The 20,485-nt window shown below is 36.4% G+C and overlaps 1 protein-coding gene across 11 annotated transcripts; it reads right to left on the bottom strand.

Annotated features, from left to right (window-relative positions):
* Positions 1–284: 284 nt before the first annotated feature.
* Positions 285–12,600, bottom strand: LOC104605693 (uncharacterized). Of its 11 annotated transcripts, none has more exons than XR_016069343.1 (9): positions 12,190–12,580; positions 11,979–12,056; positions 9,365–9,486; positions 7,542–7,649; positions 5,070–5,134; positions 4,914–4,979; positions 2,528–2,592; positions 1,175–1,626; positions 285–1,040 (listed from the first exon to the last, which is right to left on the bottom strand). XR_016069343.1 is itself a non-coding variant. In XM_088886692.1 (9 exons), the coding sequence occupies exons 1-5, from the start codon at positions 12,355–12,357 to the stop codon at positions 4,939–4,941; spliced, it is 474 nt and encodes a 157-aa protein (XP_088742818.1). In that variant the 5' UTR covers positions 12,358–12,598; the 3' UTR covers positions 285–1,040; positions 1,175–1,291; positions 1,473–1,626; positions 2,528–2,592; positions 4,914–4,938. The 11 variants fall into 11 exon arrangements, 8 of the variants coding, with proteins under 8 accessions (XP_088742818.1, XP_010268850.1, XP_010268851.1 ...); XR_016069349.1 differs by having other exon boundaries at positions 7,608–7,649; positions 12,190–12,577; XM_088886692.1 differs by lacking the exon at positions 7,542–7,649 and having other exon boundaries at positions 1,175–1,291; positions 1,473–1,626; positions 12,190–12,598.
* Between the last annotated feature and the right edge of the window lie 7,885 nt (positions 12,601–20,485).

The raw sequence follows: 20,485 nt of genomic DNA, 5'->3' as shown, positions 1-20,485 counted from the left end.
AAGTCCCTAAAACTGCCACTAGAGATTTTACCGGCAGTTGGCAAACTGCCGCTAAAACGTTCTAGCAGCAGTTTTCGTGGCTGCCGATATAAAGTTAAAGATCCCACTAGAAGTCTTTTTTTTCAAATAACTTTTTTTTCTAATTTTCTTCAAATTTCCTGTTCTCTTCTCTGTATTCATTTAACTAGAAATAAAATACGAAAATAAATAAACATCAATTACAAATAAAATTAAAAAAAAGTTCTCCATTTCAAAATATTTTAATCACAAATACATAATCAGACTTGAATATTTAAAAAAATATTCTCCATTCAAAAAATATTCTTGGTTTGTAAAAGAATTTACAAGGTAATTTCAATTACAAATAATGACACCTAATCAGACTTGAAATGATTTCATAGATAGGCAAGGTAATTGATAAATTTTCATGGACAACTTCGCCAAGGATCAAATTTCTGTAGCTTTACAAGGTCAAACTCGGAACACCTGCATGGTATATTCAATTCTTTTGCCGATTGATGTTGAAGTTAGTAACCTTCAGGTTCTTGGAGAAAGATGGAGAAGCCAAAATCCATTTAAGAAGCTGTAGGTTGAATGAAGTCCAGGAAATGAACTAGCCTTCTATTGTGGCTGGCCTATGAACTGGATAATAATCCTTTAGTTGGAAATGCATCCTATACCAGCAAGACATCTACTCTCTTAGTCTTTGATTCTCAATGTTTGATGATCATATTCATTGAACTCGTGCAAATTTACTGGTTTGACTGGTATAGATCTTGCATGTAAGATATTGGTATGTTTTCTTTTCTCCTTGAACCAACTTTTTTGATATCTGATCTTTCTCTTTCTCTTTTACAGCATATATGCTGAGTTAAGTACATCTACCAAGGAGGATAACCCACAACCTACAGTTGAGCAGTTCCTGAGTCTCCATGCAAGCTTGAACAGGGCTTGTCTTGTGGCCGATTCCCTATCAAATTTTTGGTACCAATACCAGTAACCCAGATAAGATTTTATGCCCTGCAGGATTGCTGATTGTTCTGCACACAAAAGGTGAAAGAAAATTTTCAGTAACTTAACCATATATCATGTCAGGAGCACAATGAACATTGTCATTAGATTCATTACTAAGACCAGAAGAAAAGAAATTGAGAAATTAAATTGTCCAACCAACCTTGTAACGTGTGCGTAGAACCGATCTTTTCAGTAGTCACTAACACCTACAGTATAAGCTAGATATTGGTAGGGATACATAAGCCCATACTTATCCCACAAACCATACTGCCTAAACCTACATATACATGCATTCAGAAAGAAGAATCAACAACTATAACAAACAATGCTTAAAATTAACACTTATTTGATTTTGGTGTTGTAATTAATGGAACTGGGAACTAAAAAAAAACTGGGTTTCTTATCTTTTTGTTGCTGAGATGAAGTTACTATTGGTAATCTGGTAGCAAAATAGATACCTGTCCTGATTTATGTAGAGTGGGTTGACATAGCGGGAGTCGAGATTTGGGATGAAGAACTCAGCAGCTGAGCGGTCAGGAACACCAATCTCCCACAAGGTTGGGGCATCTCGCGGAGACTCATGTACAAGAGTGCCCAGATCAACATATCCTCCTGGATTCATTAAACAATAAACATTTATTGCCCATAAACATCAAAAGGTTATCCAAAGTATAGATGCATGACTTCAATGGTTTGATTTTAATTAATTAAGTGCAAAAATGATACTTCTTTTCAATTTTTGGAATACCTTAGCCTTCCATTATGCTACAAATAATAAATATTTACCTTCATGTTTTGATTCATTTTTTAATGCACTAATTTTCCAGTAAATTCCATCTTGTCCAGACAAAAGAATAATGTTAAAGATTAGACAGTTACAAAATGGTAGCATTTGGGTACCATATTCCTAATCCTTCACTTCCCCTTTCACCCAAAATGCTTATTCCAACCACTGTGAATGGGGAAGAAGATAAGTCGCACTCCACCCCTTTCCATCTACAACAATCATCTCCATTATCCCCCCAGTTATACATTTTGGAGGACGCATCTGGATGATGATTGAATGCTGAGTCTCTGAGTTGTAAAAGAGCCACCCTTTCCTTCTCCACACAGTAGTGATACCCTTCTTGGGCTTGGGCTTGGGCTTGGCATCCACCAAATTGCAAGTAACAGAGAAGAAGAAGGCAGCTAAAATAATAATACAATAAGGACACCTCCACCACCATCGTCTTCTCACACCAACACCAAGCACACCTCATCTCCACAATTCTCTGTTTGCTACTATATATTTGGTTAATATATATAGTAGCCTAAAGCTAGCCTCAGAAAGGAGGGAATTATTAACTCAGTTAAGAGAAAAGAAAAAGACTCCCCTCCTTCAGTATGCTCTGACCCACAGTTTGCTGAATCATGTGGTGCTAAATGACTTCCGACAACCATACCAATAATTCTAAAGTCTTCACTCACATGGAAGTGAAGGATTAGGAATACTCTACATGGAAAGAAATCATACCTGTGCAGTGGTTATAGGCACCAATCCAGGATGATCAGTCAAATAGTGCCTGTCTTCATGAAGATCTGAGAATCCATTGTATACTATAAGTCCATAGAAGACATAGGATAACAACATAAGTTTATCCTACAAACCACAGTGAGAAACAAGGGAAACGTATTCAACACAGTACTTAACATATAAACATCATATAAGCTTCAGGATCTTATGTTCTACTACTACAATTTTCCAGCATGATATACCATAGCTTCACCATTAGTGGTTTCTTATACCATCCACCCAAAGATGCTATACACTGGATCAATCAGTTGCCTTGTTCAATTACACAAAAGAACGGCATACTGCATACATTGGACAACCCCTATATTGCTCCTGCAGATATAGCCTAAAAGGAATTTACAATGCCAAAACTGTTTTGTGATGTTGACTGGTGTTGCAAGTTTGTTCAGATCAGGCTAAATGAGTCTGGTATGGCAATACAATTGACTGAGGATTTGCTGATTTTTTATATGAAACATTGAGTAACAAATTTTTCAATAATACAGTTACAGCATTTTAGTCCTCAGTAAGCAATCTGCTTTTCAAAATTTCCTATTGGAAGTACTTCCAGTCCAAATTATCCCCTATAATATTCAGACATTGGTTTGTGACTTTTCCATCACTATAATGAGATGATAAAACTAAATCTCTTGGAGAAAGACATTCGAATAGTTATAAACTTCTAACTTTGCACTTGTACACAAGGCTTGGCTATAAGATGCACACACTTGACATGCAATGTTCCAGAACTGGAACTAAGCCACGGGACTAAACCTCAGAGAGACAAACACTTGTGCTAATTCTTTAGGTGCACAGAAGGGTCAACAATAAGGTGTTGCCAATGTGGTGAATATCAAGTTTTTTTTTTTTTTTTGATAAATAAGATATCTAGTTGTTATGGCCTCCTTATGCAGTGTAGTGACTAGTTGGTGCTTTCAGTGCTAACTAGTCAACCACAAAATAATGATTCAGTCTCACTGCTCAAATATATAAACATATTTAATAATGAAATCTCATAAATAATTTAATAAAGACTGCAAGCATTCAATAAAAGATATGATATAGAGCATTAACAGTCTATTGATCAAAATCTCAGTAGGGAGAAATAGTATTTGTTCCTGATATCATTTCCTCATTCCCTTGTAAATGACAACTCCGTACCAGCAAACTATTGATCAGAATAAGACCTAAAATAGCTACTTGATATAGGGCTCTCTTTCTTACAGATGCCTTCAGAAGCAAATCGGCTCACTCCAATCTCCTTGGCTAGTCCAGTTTCCAACTTTCTCTTTTCTCTCATCTATTGCCTGGTTTCAGACTGGAACAAACCTGGTCCATCTGTAATGGATGTATATTGGACTTTTCTCTCATCAATTATTTCTTAAGTTCTATAACAAGATGTCCTTGACTGTCTCTACAAGACTTTTCTTTCTTCTGTTTTCATTTTTTTATGATTTCATGCTTTTGTTGTTTGATGATCAAGAAATAATATTAAGGGGGGAGGAGATGGGGATGGTAGGTAATTTATCTTATATTTTTCAAACAAATGGAGAATGAAGATAGTTTATCTAGGTAGAATCTTTTAAGAAAGGACTATCTCACAAGTATTTTAATAATAAAGAATTGGACCTGATTGAAGTGGTAGTTTTGATAATGAGGATCCTCCTTCCTAGGTGCACAAGTCAAAGAGTGTGATAATGAGGATCCTCCTTCCTAGGTACATCTCTGTTGTCCCATAGGCCAATTTGGCAAGCTGTGGTTATATCAAGGCTTCCATGTCAAGCCATATCAGCTCTTACAGCTTCCTGCTTGGGATGACAGACTGCCATCTCAGGCTGGGCAGACCCCAGAACTGATGTAACAAGGGTGTGATAACACTAGTCCTTTAGTTCCATACTACTACAATAGCTGACCTACATTATTGTGTCTGAATTTTGCTATTTCTGCATGTATCTTTCCATCCAATAGCTGACCTACAGTGCTTGTATGTGACCAAACTATAAGAAGGACCAATGCACAATAGACATTCACAGGAAAACAAACAAGGACCCTCAAATCCCAAAATTTATTATCAATTCATTGATGCTGAACCCAACCCCCTATAAAGAAACATAACAAACGTGAACCAGAGATCCATTCCTCTTGTTAATATTAATGTAAAAGGACATAGAGCTGCAAACTGTAGCTGTTTGTTCAGGTTTTAAGTGGAATTTGATTAAGGCAATCTGAATTTGATCCCAAAATGGATCCACTCCAATATTGAAATACATGTTTATATTAATATATACATAAGGAAAACATATATGTCCTACAAAAATATGTATGTAAGACAAAGAAGAGAGCTCACGGGACAGTAGTAGAAGCAGGGGTGGCTATGACAGGGGTAGGTGCAGGTAGAGGAACTGATGGTGACCTGCCAAATGAAGAAAGTTAACCAACAACATATAAAGTATAATGGTCCAAAGGCCACTCAAATGCAATAGAAAGTAAATGAAAAACTCACAGAGCTGATGTTGCTGGCATAACTTGGGGAGTTGCTGTAGGAGGGGAAGAACTTGTTTGTGGGGCCTGTATATGAAAGGCATTATATTAAACCACTTCAGAAAATGACTAACTTTAAACAAGATAATTCCCAACTTTTTTCCTTCCTTTTACCAAATCTAACGGCTTTCTTTTTGTGTTGTTTGTTAAAAGCTAATCCTCTTTCCTTTATCATGGCCTTCAAAAGAGGCCAACCCATTGACTTTCCTATATTTTTTTTACCAAGTTATTCTGAACTTCAAGATGTCCAAGCTTTTAAATACTGTTTCTATTGGTCATAAATCCTGTTTCTATATTTTTTACCCAGCTATTTTCAACTTCAAGATGTCCAAGCTTTAAAAGCTAATCCTCTTTCTAGATTTTTTTTACCCAGCCATTGGTCGAAAATACTGTTTCTATTGCTATTTTCTTTCCTTAAGCGAGTATATTATTTCTATTCTTGTAGCTACTGAACAATCTAATATTCAGCTTCATAAAACCAAAAGAAATGTTTAATTATGTCTTTCTTATGACATGACTGTAGGGTGAACCAAGCTTCCACCTATTTGGGTTCAAATGAATTGTATTGATAACCATGAGAACAATAGCCCTAACTGTTCAAATTATGAATTATATATCTATACTACTTTATCAAGCAAAACAACCTATCCTAAATTTCCAATGAGGCCTGACTCATATCTTGACAATTTTCCAATTACTATCCATACCTAGAAATCTGAAACTAAAAACTGATGACAATTTCATAATTCTAAATATTAAGATTGATTTTTAGGTTATTTGGAAACCTACCAAAAATAACTGCAAGGAAGTTACCACTACATTTTTATATCTTCAAATTTCTCTCAAATATTCTTATATGTGCGGTGCTGCAATTACCCTATAGTTATCTGGTCAGACCATTGTCAAATCAGATCAGGATGAATGTAGTTAATCATGTCAATGGCTTATTATTTTAATCATGTCAATCACCCTATAGTTATCTAAGATTAGAGACAAAGCCAAGGGTTAGCAGAAAACACCTTATTATTTTAATCATTTAAAAGAGTCTAGATCTATAAAGTACATCAAACTATAAGAGTAGTTAATCATGTCAACATCAGAAGATTTAGCAGATCTACATCAGAAGATTTAGAGTCGAATAGAGTCTAAGCCAGAACCAAAAGCGTCGAATAGCAGATCTACAGCAGATCTAAAAATTCATATGTACGCTGCTTAAATATCAGAACTAAAACAAATATTCCTAACTTCCTATAAGTGGAAGTATCAAATGAAGGACAAAAACCCTAAATCTATAAGTTCAGGAAGTGAGCTCGATTCTATCATGCTAAGAAAACAAACAGTAAATTGGAAAAAAAAAATCAAAATACTGATAAAGGTTGGAAAAGGCAAATGACCAGCAATCAGGGCCAAAACAGAGGTAAAAAAACGAAAAAACAAAACAATAGAAATGAAACCTAGAATGCATATATTTTTCGAAGAACCAACCTTACATCAAGTTAGACTTTACCTAGAAATAAAACCTAGAATTCCAATCCGAGAAGAAGGCCTGAAGAAGCATCGACTTTACCTCAGAACACTATTTTGACAGAGACATCGCTCCCTTGACAGAACAAGAGAGAGAGAGAGAAAGAGGGACAACTGAGAGAGAGAGAGAGAGAAAGAGAGAGCGTGAGAGAGGGGCGACTGTGAGAGAAAGGGGGAGAGAAAGAGACAGAGAAAGCGATAGACGACTGAGCGAGTGAGGAGAGATGACGGGAAGAGGCGCGAGCAAGGCAAAGTGAAACTTGTGCCTTTTTATGTAGCGGCAGCCGTTTGTTGTCTAGGGGCAGTTTTAATCGACTGCCGCTACATATTAATATTTCTAGTGGCAGACGTTAAACAGTCAGGTTTAAAACTGCCGCTAGAAATATATTTTCTTGTAGTTTAGCTGAATTATTCGCAATCTCTTCTCTTCTATTTTCAGTAATTATTCGCAGACAGGACCGGAATTGGAATCGGAATTCCCAGGAATTGGAATCGGAATCACCTATTCCTAACATCTGTTTGGTTCAGTCCGGATTCCGTATCCTTCTGTTTGGTTCAATTAGAAGCTGGAATCGGAATCAGCCAAAGTTTCCAATTTTGCCCCAATTAAAAGAACCTCAGAAACAACCACTTTTTATATATTTTCAACATATACGCACATTGGCAACCTGCTAACAAGTGCATATATATGGAGAAAATATGAAAAAAATGAAAAGAAAAACACAAACAAACAAAAATCACAAAAAGAAAAAATCATTCTCCACCATAAAAATGAAAAAATGTACAACAATTTCTCACAAAACCCATCTACAAAAAGCTAACCCTTTAGAACCTTTAAGTGTAACAGAGTTGAAATTCTTAACAAAGAAATCAACAAAATCTTCATTGTCTATATTTGTTCTATTCATACATGAGCCAAATGGGAAACTGTTTTGTGTCTGTTTAACTTCACAAATGTGCCAAACAAATTACTGACATCAGATCCTGCAAATTTTGGGATGACATTGTGCTTGTGTATCTGCAGAACAGAAAGGGTAACATAGTTAAACAATTAACGTGAGAAGAAAATTTTGGTGAAAAGACCCAACTCACGCAGAGCTCAAACATTAAAAATAGATTAGGCCGTCCAGGTAAATCAGTAATCTCACATAAAAAAATTGATAGACATAAAGTGTGCCTTTGTTTCCTATATATAACTAATCACGACCATGGTTAATCAATTTCACAATCTTGTGAATCAGCTCACTAAATATCACTGAGCAAATTTATTGAACAATCTCAGCAGTTGTGACACTATAGGTCTGTAATCTTGCATAATCAGCTATTTTACAAGCCAAAACCTTGGAAAATATAAAAGTACAATCCAAAGATACATAATACAGCATAAAAAATGAAATGATAAGTAAAATATATTGAGCTTTTCATAAAACAAACAAAAATACCTTGTTAGTCTGCTTCTTTAAATGTTTAAATCTTGTTTTTTATCAATAGGGAAAATTTGAAGCCCTGCAACCATTGAGTTGACACCTGAAGATGATCCTTGGATATAGACCATAACTTTGGATGGTTGCTCCTCATTTCTAAAAGAACCTGCCATTTCATGCCACCTATCATCATAAACCTCAACTTGGCCCCCATTGACCCACTGGTTATCCACACTAAGTGCAAAATTTACATTTTGAGGACTAGTTGTTCCTGGACTAATGCAAACCCAAGCAGATAGTTGGTATGTCAGGTAAAGTTTTAGTTTCTCTGTGATCATCTGAGCAGGGCCCATCCAGGTCTGTGTATTGCTCACAAGGATGTAGCGGCCACTTAAAGCTTCATGGGGCCCGAGGGAATCTCTTGCCATTGGAGGAAGTAGACGAGGAGAACCAGTGTCCACGCTAAGAGTACAGTTACCAAGAGAAAACCACCCATTGATCCCTTCTATCTTATCCCTCCCTTACCTCCTAGTTCTTCCTTCCTTTATATCCTCACTTGACTTTTATCCATCCATCCCCTCTACTGCCTGAGCTTCACTCCAACTCTCAAAGCACTAAACGTTCATAATTCATCTTCCCCAAGAAAAAAATGAACTCATACTTAATTGACCGAATTTTTAGTGGAGAGGGGAAGGAGGTAATTAATTTTAACCGAAGTAATCTATGATCTCCAAGATAAAGAAACTAAGAAAGGAAATGAAATTTCAAATTTGGAAGAAGAATTGCATATAGAACATAAGGATCTTGGAGGGGGAATCCCCCCCCTCCAACCTGAGTGAATTCAATAGGAGTTGTTTTACGAGTTATAGGTCCCTTTAATAAACAGAACTCATACTAGAGAAGGGGAGGAAGTGATCATCTTGGGAGTTCTGCCTTGGACAAAATAAGGAAATTTGTGGAATTTTATCTATTTTTTAAGCACAAAGAAAATGATGCTACCTAGAGAGTAAAGACCCCCACAATATGGTTCAGTCCCAACCCCACCCTTCAGAAGACTATTGGTAATCAAATTAGATAAACCAAAGATCCATCCAGGAATGATCAAAACCATCTCTGCTCCAACCAACACCACCTTTGAAAATCACCCTGCACATCTACCTGCTAAAACCTTAGAGAAATGCATCCACCTGAGGCTGGGGCCATAAAGCAAGGCCAGTACTCCAACTGATAAAAACTAGTGAACTGATGAAAAAGTGTGTGTAGGGCTGGAAATGGATCCAATTAAGGTTTAGGGGTGGATTAAACATACCAGAAAGATACAGTTAAGGTCAGAAGGCAGTGTTCCATGTTTATGGAAACAGGAATCAGCATCTGATCATACATATCTTGGAGTCCATTTACAGCACAGTGATCTGTTACAAGTTGAAAGGGCTAGAAGAACCAGGAGAAGACCAAAAAGGTTAAGCAAACTTTGGCATGGCTTCAACACAATAAAAGAACATTGACTGAAAATTCTGAAATTCACCCATTAAAAAAACAATCTCAAGTTTATTTTGGAGCTAATCCAATAATAGGATCCTCAGATGAGCCTCCTGCACTTTTTTTTTTTTTTTGAAACAGGTAAAGTATAATATCTTTGAATAGAGAAAAAAACATGTACGACAAAGAGCTGTACACAGGGATTTTCAAATACTTCCCATGCAGTCCTATACCCCCAAACCCTAATTTACAAATGCATGTCTTGGAAGTTCTGATAGCTGTCATTATCGATATATACACAAATGCATGCCTACCAAACACTTGTAAAACTGACCCAGAGTGCATTTATGTATTGAACTAGCATTTGCATTGCAAACAAATGCAGCCTAATTAACAAAAGTTGCATGCACTAATGTACATGGACATAGAGGAGGGAGGTAAGGGAAGAAGCCATTTGAGAGAAGGTTTGTTGGACCAATTACTTGGGTTTCAGATGCCATAGTTTTACTCTAAAAGATGAAATTCTATTGATAACCAACCATTTTCATTTTCTATAAACTCTAATGTTGTAAAACTGAGTAGCAAGATGAAGGGAATAGCTTTGCACATTTAAACTCTTAGGGGTGAGAGAGCATTTAGAAATTTGTAGTAAGACAAGTTTACTTGAACCTGTATCAATAGATGGCAAAACAACCCACTGACCAGTTAAGACTACACCTTCATTTTGGTAATTGTTTCTGTTTTAAATTTTAATATTTACTTTTCTATTGGAACAATATTGGTGTCCAAAAAAATTTAAGATATACATGGTGTGTCTTTAATTCTTGTATACTTTTTAACATTTTTCAAGTGTGTCCTAATAGTTCACACTTCACATAAATATGTTTTTTATATGCATATACCTCATTTATAACCATCCAAGACTTGAATTTAGTGTTATTGAATCCTTAGGATTTATTGGAGTTTCACTAGAAAAGTGCATGTGTATCCTAATTTTTCCACTGTACGCATGGGTGTCCAAAGTGTATCATACATCTCTTAAGTTTGCCTATCCAACATTCTTTGTCTTTCTAATACTATGAACCTTGATTTTAACACTATAGCATTAAAAATGAAAATAGTTACTTATAATTTAATTCAAATTGCATAAAATCATCACATGATCAACATTAATTTTCACAAATTTGAGGAGGTGGTAAAAACTGAACTTATTAGAAAATACAATTCACCATAACCCCATGGATAAGATTAGTAATATTTTATTCAAAATTAAGTTGCATTACAATTAGACCAAATTTTAAAATATATAACTGTTATTTGCTTAAGTAGTGTTAAAAATCTTTTGGTAATAGAAACTCTATTGCCCTTGTTATTTGGAGGCCATCAAGCCACAAAAGACTTGGATTTATGAGGAAATTTGAATCAAGCACAACTCACACATACCAGAATATCTCAAAACATATCAACCATCTAAGCAAAAAACAGAACAAAATCCATTCCAATTCGCTAAAGTAACATCAGAAATAAAAAATAATTAATTAATTGAACTAGTGTTCTTGAAATGGGGAGAAAACAAGTAAAAAAACATGACCCATTACTGACTCGAGTGGTTGTGTTACAGAATCAATAACTGTATTAATAGGATTCAATGAGCTGATCAATTCCAAATATCACAAGAAAAATACTTTAAACCTCTTCCACAAGTTAAAAGTCAATATCAAAATCCATCATAGTCTGCTATTCCTCCTTGCTGACTCCAAGATGTTTAAGTTTTGGTTCCAATTCATCCCCATTTTCATCACCCTTCTCTTCCTCTTCATCACTTTCTCCCCCTTCCTCATCATTCCCATCAAAGGGCCCTAGCCCATCAGGTGATTTCTTGAATATGTCCTTTACCTCATCAATATCTTCATCAGAAATGCAATTCCCATTGATATTCAGCAACTTAAACTCAGGATTATTTACCACAGCTTGTGCTAAGGACCTCGCCCTAGCCCTTCTTACTGAATTAGTGCTGAAATCAACTTCTTTTAATAGGCCATGGCCTTCTTCCAGTGCTTTTACGATCAAAATAGCACCCTTGTCCTTCAGTTCATTCTCAGCCAAGTTAAGCTTAGCTAAGGCTGACCATGCAGTCCTATATCCCCAATAAAGAGCCATTAATATATCACTTGCAAATCACAAATTCAGTATTCACAAGTGTCTCATCTCACAATATTAATTTGAATAACATTAACATAAACAAGTGTCTCATATCATATTCAAATGAATGTAGAACATTGAAAGCAACTAAAACAAGTATTTCAGCTGAAGCACACTAAAACCTTGCTGTTAAATACTTCGGATATACACAAACTTTGCTAAAAAATTTCTATTCACATCTATATCAGAGGTATTCTATAACAATGTAAAAAAATATCAACGAATCAAAAAATTTCCATTACCTGGATTGACTGGTATGAAAAGCTCGTCAATGGTAGCAGTGAAGAAGTAGGTCGATCCCGAATGGAGCAAGGGTGAATCTACAAAAAAAAAAAAAAAACTTATTTCAACTAGTGAAAAAAGGTAGGAAGAGGAGGCGGAGAAAAAGAAGATCCCGAACTAGATCAGAGCATGGGTTGTTGATTTGGAAGGAGGAAGAGGCAGCGGTCTTACCTCACCGGAGGTCGGTTCGGCTCTCTGTTCGGCACGAAAGATGGATTGGATTTGTTCGCAGTCTCTGTTCGGCGTGACAGCTCCCTGTTCGACTAGATCAGAAATGAAGGGGGGTATTCTTGTCCAAAAAACAAAAAATGAAGCCATAAACCTGAATGGGAATCGCATTCCGTTGGAGGGGGTTGGGAATGGCCATTCCCCATATGGGGGATTCCCATTCCGCCTAAAATGGGAATGGGATTTTCATTCTGGTCAATCAAACACTTGGAATGGGAATAGGCCATTTCGATTTTGATTTTAGATTTTTATTCCTTCGAACCAAACAGACCCTTAGAAAGATGAAAATTGACTTACATGGGCCCAAGAATCAAACAGACCCTTCGAAGTGAAACTATCTTAGGCAGCTTGTCGAAAGTGGCTCTGTAGCATAGCTCAATCAGCAACAAAGCTCTCCCAAAATGGCTCTTTATATACATAGTCTAAAAGTCAAGCAAAAAGAGTCAATTAATCTAAAGTTCAAATAAAATGTCTAAATTGATCCCATACTCTTATGTTCTCATTTAACTTTACCAGGTCAATATGAAAAATAGGTTGATGGTCAAATGCCTCAATTGATACATTAATTTCAGCTTTTTTTTGAACTTCAGTGGGATCAATTGAGCCCACTCAAATACATATAGCTCCACCCCTACTAAGAAGGTGCTGTAAATTTTGCATCAGGTTTAGGGATGCAATTTTCGCATTGTTTGTGAGTGCAAATTTTGCATTGGCCTGGTATAGGGGTATAAAAGCATAGTGTCTAGCAAAAAGTGGGAAACAATTCTTCATCTTCTTCGTTTACTGCTGCTGCTCACACGTGCAAAACCTTAGATAATTTGATAAGGATACGTGAGGCAACATTAAAGACTCAACCCAACACCATGTAGAATCTGGATTTGCTCCTCATAAAGTGTACTTCACACTAACCTCACAGCCCTATCTCACCATGTATTAGAAATATCTCCCTACAGATAACAATACAAAAAATAGGAAAATGTTCCCGATGTACAACTGAGAGGTATTGTGAGGTTAGTGTGAGGAGCAGATCCAAACTCCACCATGTAATTTGACTTTCTCACACAAATAATAGATGTTCACAATGTATTTCACTTCTTCCTATGAGTAATAAATAGTAGTCTTTCCCAAATCCTAGTCATATGCATTTATGAGAGCCATGCCGGAGGCTTGTTGAGAAATAAATTGCATTTGCACCGAACATAATTACATTGATAAATTTTATGCAAATTTTTATGGTTCGGTGCAAATGCAAATTTGTAGGAACATAATTACATTGATAAGAGTACAAGTGTAATTATGTTCGGTGCGAATGCAAATTTGTATGGTTCGTAAAAATGCAAAGTTGATTTGGTTTTACATTGATAAATTTTATTTTCCTAGTAAATGTATATAGTTGTAATTGGCCATAAACATGAATTTCAAGATTGAAATCTACCTTTCATACATTGACCAACTTTGAGTGCAAAATTTGAAAATTTTGAGGCATTTTGAATGCATGCATACAAGAAAGAACAAATTTGTTATCAATTTCAGTACAAAAACACATTCTTACCAAATGCCTGCAAAATTGGAGTAAAAATTCGTTTTGGTTCATCATTTATGCTCTTACCAAATACAACCTAAAGAATGTGTTTGGATTGTAAGGATTGGACGAGAGAGATAGAACAAGGAATTGGATATAGGAATTCTAATTTTCAAAATCATACATTCTGGCAAACACCCCTTGATGTTTTTAGTGGTTCTTTTCTTACTTTGCAAAAAAGAAAAAAAACGACAACATTTTCCCAAACTCTAGTTAAATTTCCATTTGTGTTTGTGGCTGAAGTCGAACCAGGATTCCTCATATGTGAAGGCCACTGTGCGGTGTTTTTGGAGGGGGGAGGCCCTCTAGTGGAAGTGGTTATTTGATTGTGATTTGATAATACAATTTTTCAAAATTTTGTATTGATAAACTCCAAATGTTGCTTGTAGAAACAGCAATGAAACCAAACACAAGTCCCCGAGCCTACATTTGTTTCTCTAAAAATATGTTTGAAGTTGATGCATTTGTTGCAATTCGCCGTGATTCGTTGGATATCCTCAATGATATTTGGTGATGACAAAGGAGGGCTTGTATTTGTGTTGATGCTGGCAATGGTCCTTGAATGTTTTCTTTGGTCGCCCATGCTTCAGCAACTGTGATGGTTGTATTACCTATGCAACGAGAATTTTGTTTTCATTATGTTACAATAGCAGTCTCTTGCAACCCAAGCTATCTTGGCCTCGGATCCACCGATAAATAATAGATGCATCCAAATTTATTTTGGGTGAATTGTTGAAATCTCTCTTGAAGTTTGGTAATTGCATTCACCTACCCTGAACTTTCTAATACAATTGTAAGTAGACCCCCTTTGTTAGAATCCACCCCTACCAATAAGAGGCACAAAAATGTCCAAAATACCCATGAAATTACTATTGAGACTGGTTTCTACAGAAAAACAATAACAACAAAAAATTAAGAGAATTTAAAGTTACAACTTACCTTTGAGCGATTGATATGAAAAAGGAAATTTTGGAAGATAGATCAATTTTAGAAAAGAGATTGAAAAGATTTGGGCTAACAATTCATATGAAGAGAAAATTTGAAAAATAAACATTTTGGTGACAAGTAACTACATGGATATTTTGAACATTTTCATGCCTCTTTTTAAAGAATTTTCAATAAAGGGGGCCTACTTGCAACTATGTCACAAAGTTTAGGAAAAGTGATTGAAATTATCAAAACGTGAGAGGAGATTTCAATAACTTATCCATTTATTTTTAATTGATGTATAGGAGGCGGTTTCCATCTGATTAATTTAGGTTGTTTCCATGCAAGCTACTACGCCATACGTTCTCAATGGGCTCCAAATTTTATTGATCAACTAGCTGCCAGACAGACCTGAGAAGCTAAGTTATATACTTTGCTATCGAAGTGCCAAATAGATTCTTCTCCTTCCCCACACACCCCTCTGGTGGGTTCCAGGAAACATACTCGCTCCATAAGCTTTTGGTTTGTGGAATTGTGAGAAATTTACTCATGCATAGACATTAGGAATGCAAATCCGTTCCGACACTGTTTATGTTGGATTCGATCTGATCCGAAGATCTGAAAATTTGATCGGATCTAATAGGACTTGATTTGAATTCGAATCCTATTGGTAAGTCGGATTTTTGAATCTGATTTGATCTTACTTGTTTCCTTTAAAATTAATAAATTTTTAAAAGAAAAATAAAATATATTAATTTAAATAAAGTAAAAACAAAAAATACAAGTATTTTTAATTAATTTAAATATATTTTAAATTATTTTCATCATATATATACATGTTTTTATAAAAAAAATAATATAACAAATTTATAAAAATATAATATATATCGGATCGGATAGGGGTGATCCAAATCCAATCTGATTTCTCATCGGATCCTATTATCCAATCCAAAGATCTGAAAAGAGGCGATCTGAATTTGACCAAATAGGATCGGATCTCGGATGATCCGATCCATTTGCACGAGACACCACAAGAAAATTTTAAAGTTAGGGTTGAATTCCCATTTTCATTATGAATATTTTCTCTCTAATTACTAGCCTAATTTCAGATTTTGATTGGCATTAGAGCTACGTAGTCGAGTTGATCGAGAAGCTCCCATCACTATTGGGACCTAGGAATGGCAACAGGGTGGGTTCGAGGCAGGGATTACATTCCCCATCCCTTACCTCAATTTCCAAATCATAGCCCATTCCCGTCCTCGATCCCTGTCGAGGAAAGAAATAGCCCTCCATACTCGACCCCGTTGGGGATGGGTTCCCCGTCAAAGACTCGGATCTCGTTGGTGCTTCTTATCAGATGCATCACAAGTTTGGATCCGGGTCTTGAAATCTAAATACATTGATTCTCACAAATCCTTTTGGACTATTGACTTAGATGTAAGAGGTGTCCAACCTAGTGATCTCTCCCACCATGAAGGTGGCTGAATTCATCAACTCAGATACTCACTCATGCAACATATATATCACGTAGTCTAGCTACGACAATATATAAGTGATGATTTAATCCCAATCCCAGCTATTACTGCATGCTATTCCATTGCCTCTAAACACTGAGTTTGTGGATGACTAGATCTCTCTAGCTAGTTTGGATATACACCTCTCATGGCTCCCTCACTACAACCTCTGCCTATCAATTGTATTGTTATCGATCGGCTGATGATCCTTCATCATCTATATTCTATAGGTGTCATAGCCTTTGGTTCGATCACTTGGAAATCAACTTGCCAAGATTATCAATTCCTCCACTTAATCTATTTGTCCTCTATGCGACAAGGCCACTGTGAGTGTTGATGCACATCCTTCATAGCAAGTTGGTTTACTAAAAGCATGACCCTTTGGATGCTGGTATACATCTTTCTATCTTTGTCAAAGGGTCCATTATTCTATGCCACATCTTGAAATCTCGTTGTAAGGTTGTTACGGAGCACAAGCCTTTTAAGTTTTAACTAGCCCATTGCAAGTTGCTTATGCAGCATCAGCTCAAATAGAGGAAATCTTTTAGTCTATCCTCTCTAGTAGGCCTCACATTTTCACAACTCCCATTGTTATTGTTAATACTTCACTTCCCACGATTTGTTGGATTAAGCCACCTATTGGTATGCTGAAAGTTAATTTTGATGTAGCTTAATTTGAGACCCCAGAGGCACATTCTGTTTAATTTGAGAGAGAGAGAGAGAGAGATTAGGCCTTTTGGTTTGAAGGAAAAAGTAGAGAAAGGAAGGAAAAGGTAAGGAAGTCTTTACAAATCTTGTATAGGTTTCTCTACCTTTTCCTTTCTTTTCTTACTTTTTCTTCTTTTAAATCAAACATAGCCTTAAAATTGACCGCGAGCATCTATGGTTGAATTAGAAGCTCAGGATGTTCTTGTGGGACTGCTTTTGGGTTTTGGCATTTGAAGTTGGTGCTTCCTCCTTTATTTTGCAAGGGGATTCTAAGATTGTTATTTCTTGTCTGTTGGAGATGTCCACCTACTCTTCTTTTTGGCACATAAAAAGCCTGATTATAAACTGGAGACTACTCTTCTCAAGAATCCCAAACTGCTTAGTCAATTAGGTTCATTCAGTCAAGTAATTCTGTTGCACATTCTGTAGCTAAGCATGCTCTACAAATCTCATAACTTATTTCTTAGACTCTATACTCCATGTTGACTGTAATACTGATCAGGTTTAAGTGAATGCTTTGGGTTTGTTTGGCACACTGCCAACATCTTTTTCAAAAAGAAAAAAAAAAAAAACTGTTTAATTTTTTGATGATCGTTTGGACGTGGAGCCAAAACAAATTGACAATAGACTCCATACAATACGTAAAAACAACGCATGATGGGTAAAAACAACACATGATGCAGTGGTTTCACGGTTCTAATAAAATGTAATTTAATTTTTTAAGGGAGCTTAACAAATAGGAGATCGAGAGATGGGGAAGAGATTGAAATGAGATCACTGAGATGTGTGTGAGAGAGAGAGAGGAGATCTGGAAGATCTGAGATGATATTTGAGATTAGATCTACGATCGTCGCTGCCATCATAATCGCTGGTGAACCGCCTCTTTCTCCTCCTTCTTCTACCTTTCATCCTTCCTTTTTTTTTTCTTTATTTTCTTTTCTTTTCTTTCTTTCCTTTCTTTTCTTTCTTTTCTTTCAGTTTCTTTGTTCCCTTTCTTTTGATGTCACACGAAATCCTTAAACTCCCTGCTAGAGGACAGCTCGGATGAACAAGCTGATGAGGTTGGTCACTGAACTGCAAGGTCAGAAGATCAGAGTACTGGGGGATAGACCCAAGTTAGGCACTCCGATGTTTAAATTAATGAGGTGAGTGTTTGATAGTAGAGAGCTCAAGAATACAAGAAGGAATAGATTGCCTTATTGTGCGTACCTTCTGGCAGAATAATGAAGTCCTTTTATAGGCATCAGGTTTCATGTCCCGTGTTCAAGATGCCCAAGCACATTCGACCTTATCGGTCTGTTATCTTTAGAGCACGTTTCTCTCACATCAACGGTGATCCTTATCCGAACTCTTTGAATCGTGTAAGAACCGGAGATACATGTACTGTGTAGGCGACGTGCCGTTGCCTGGCTTGGAATCAATAGGTGTGCCATTCCGGATAAGGGCGTTCCACCACGTAGGTTGGTAGGTTGGTGGGTTGGTACCCCAGAAGTCCTACTCACTACTTAGTCTTCATCAGCCTGGGTGGGGAGATCACGCCAGCATCCAAGGTCCTTTGCTTCTCTTCCCGAGGTGGTGTGCGCCGCCCAATTGAGGAACAATCTCTTAGATGTCAGGATTCAAACCAGATTGATCGGTTTGGGCCGTCTTAATCCCATGCCACATGGTGCCAAGGTGTAGCCAGACAGTTTGGACTCACCATGTGTCTTCTTGCAATAGATGGGCCAAATTATCCCTCTTCACTTTTCTTTCCTTTCCCAACTAGCCAACAATCACCCACTTCTCTTTTAATAGAGGTGTAAATTGTGTCGTACCTCTTGCGGCCCCACACATCCCGACACGAACTTGGACCAGCCCAGCACAATGGTCCGCAGGCTGTGCTAGGCCTGGGGTTTTAGGTCCATGGGCCGGCACGACATGGCACAACCAAGCGGGCCGTGCCGCCTATGGCCCATATATATATTATATAATATTATATAATAATATATAGTATATAATATATTAATAAAATAAATATTTTTTTTTAATTTTATTATACTAATTTATTTAATTATTACATATATAAGTAATTGTATACACAAAATTCATATAAAATTAAAATTTTATGTTCTTTTGTCATTTTTATTAAATAAATAGCTTTGGCCTGATGCACGGCCCGACCAAGCCTAAGGCTTGGCCCATGGGCCAGTCTGGCCCGTGGCACAACACGGCATGACATGGGCCCGCACAGGCCTGGGCCGTGGGTCGTGCCAGGCTGACCCCCAAGTTTTTCATCGGGGAGGGCAGCACAGCCCATAGCAACCCGCGAGCCAGCACTTTGCGTGGGCCATCATAAATGGGTTCAGATCCACTTACGAGAACTCTGCCCACATTTATCACAGCCATACATAAAAGACATCTCATCCTCTACATAATATTATACAAGAAAGATGTTTCCAATTCACAAAGAATAATATATTGTAAGTAGGCATGAGCAGAATTCTTGTAGGCAGAAGATCCGGAGTAGTCATAAACCACCTCTATCTCTTAATGTGTATATATACATTACAGGTCGGTTTTTAACACCTTTGATAATTTTTACAATCGTTGACGTCATAAACCACCAATATGATCACTAGTGTTTTTTGTCTGAACATCACGAGTGTTGGTGGACTGAATACTTTCTTTTCTTCTCCCTTTAGCCCATGCGATGTGAATGTCAATATGTAATTGAGTTGGTGTGTTCGTCTGATCAGCTATACCCACCACATAATTAACTATAATCGAATCTTAAAATTATTGACCAAAAAAATCGCAAAATTGGCATTACAAGCATACTATTTGATTGGATAAAAGTGTGTGAAGTTGATGGCTAAACTTAATTAGCCTAATCCAATAGAGGAAGAGGATATGATTTGAAAATAAAAAAGCAATTCCAATAAATTACTTGAATGACCCGGATTTATTTTATTTCATCTGGTGGCAGTCTAACAGAGACAAAGTTTTGTTAAAATAATGTCACAAGACCTGGATACTTAGTACTAGAAATACTAATAAACTATGTAGGTTCCCACGAGGAGATGCATTGATTTTGTAACAGAAATCTTGATTAATAATCTAGAATTTCACCATACAACGATGCAGTGATTTTCTTCATTAGATTATTGATTATTGAGTTTTGAAAAATAATAAAGCGATATTTTAAAATGAAAATATACCAAAAATTTATATTTTTAACTCTTTAATCGTTAGATAAAGAATAGAAGAATTTTTCTTAAAACGACTCTCATTTCTATCACAATTCACGATGGCTTACGCCATGTTAGAACCTAGTCCGCATCTGCTACAAACAATTTGTATACGAAGGTCTTCATACCTAATCAAAGACTTATAGCCCCTTATACATGCCTTTCAAAAGTGTCTGGAGGGTTTTGTTTCCTTAAAGAAGGATTAAAATATCAGTATCGAGTTTTGGATCAAATATCTTACATACGGATATATTTTGGAAATTCATAAATATAGATAAAAG

Source organism: Nelumbo nucifera, chromosome 1, assembly GCF_055504915.1.
Source record: "Nelumbo nucifera cultivar China Antique chromosome 1, China Antique-T2T, whole genome shotgun sequence".
Lineage (NCBI taxonomy): Eukaryota > Viridiplantae > Streptophyta > Magnoliopsida > Proteales > Nelumbonaceae > Nelumbo > Nelumbo nucifera.
The sequence above is the reverse complement of the archived record's forward strand: the minus strand, read 5'-3'. Positions and strand labels throughout refer to the sequence as shown.

Bases quoted from the DNA above. Each gene is read 5' to 3' on its own strand.
- LOC104605693 (XM_088886690.1), bottom strand. From the start codon at position 12,357: ATGCGATTCCCATTCAGGTTTATGGCTTCATTTTTTGTTTTTTGGACA. The intron at 12,057-12,189 runs GTAAGACCGCTG...TTTTTTTTGTAG, and splicing joins CCGAACCGACCTCCGGTGAG to ATTCACCCTTGCTCCATTCG. The intron at 4,980-5,069 runs GTGAGTTTTTCA...TTCATTTGGCAG, and splicing joins ATGCCAGCAACATCAGCTCT to GTCACCATCAGTTCCTCTAC.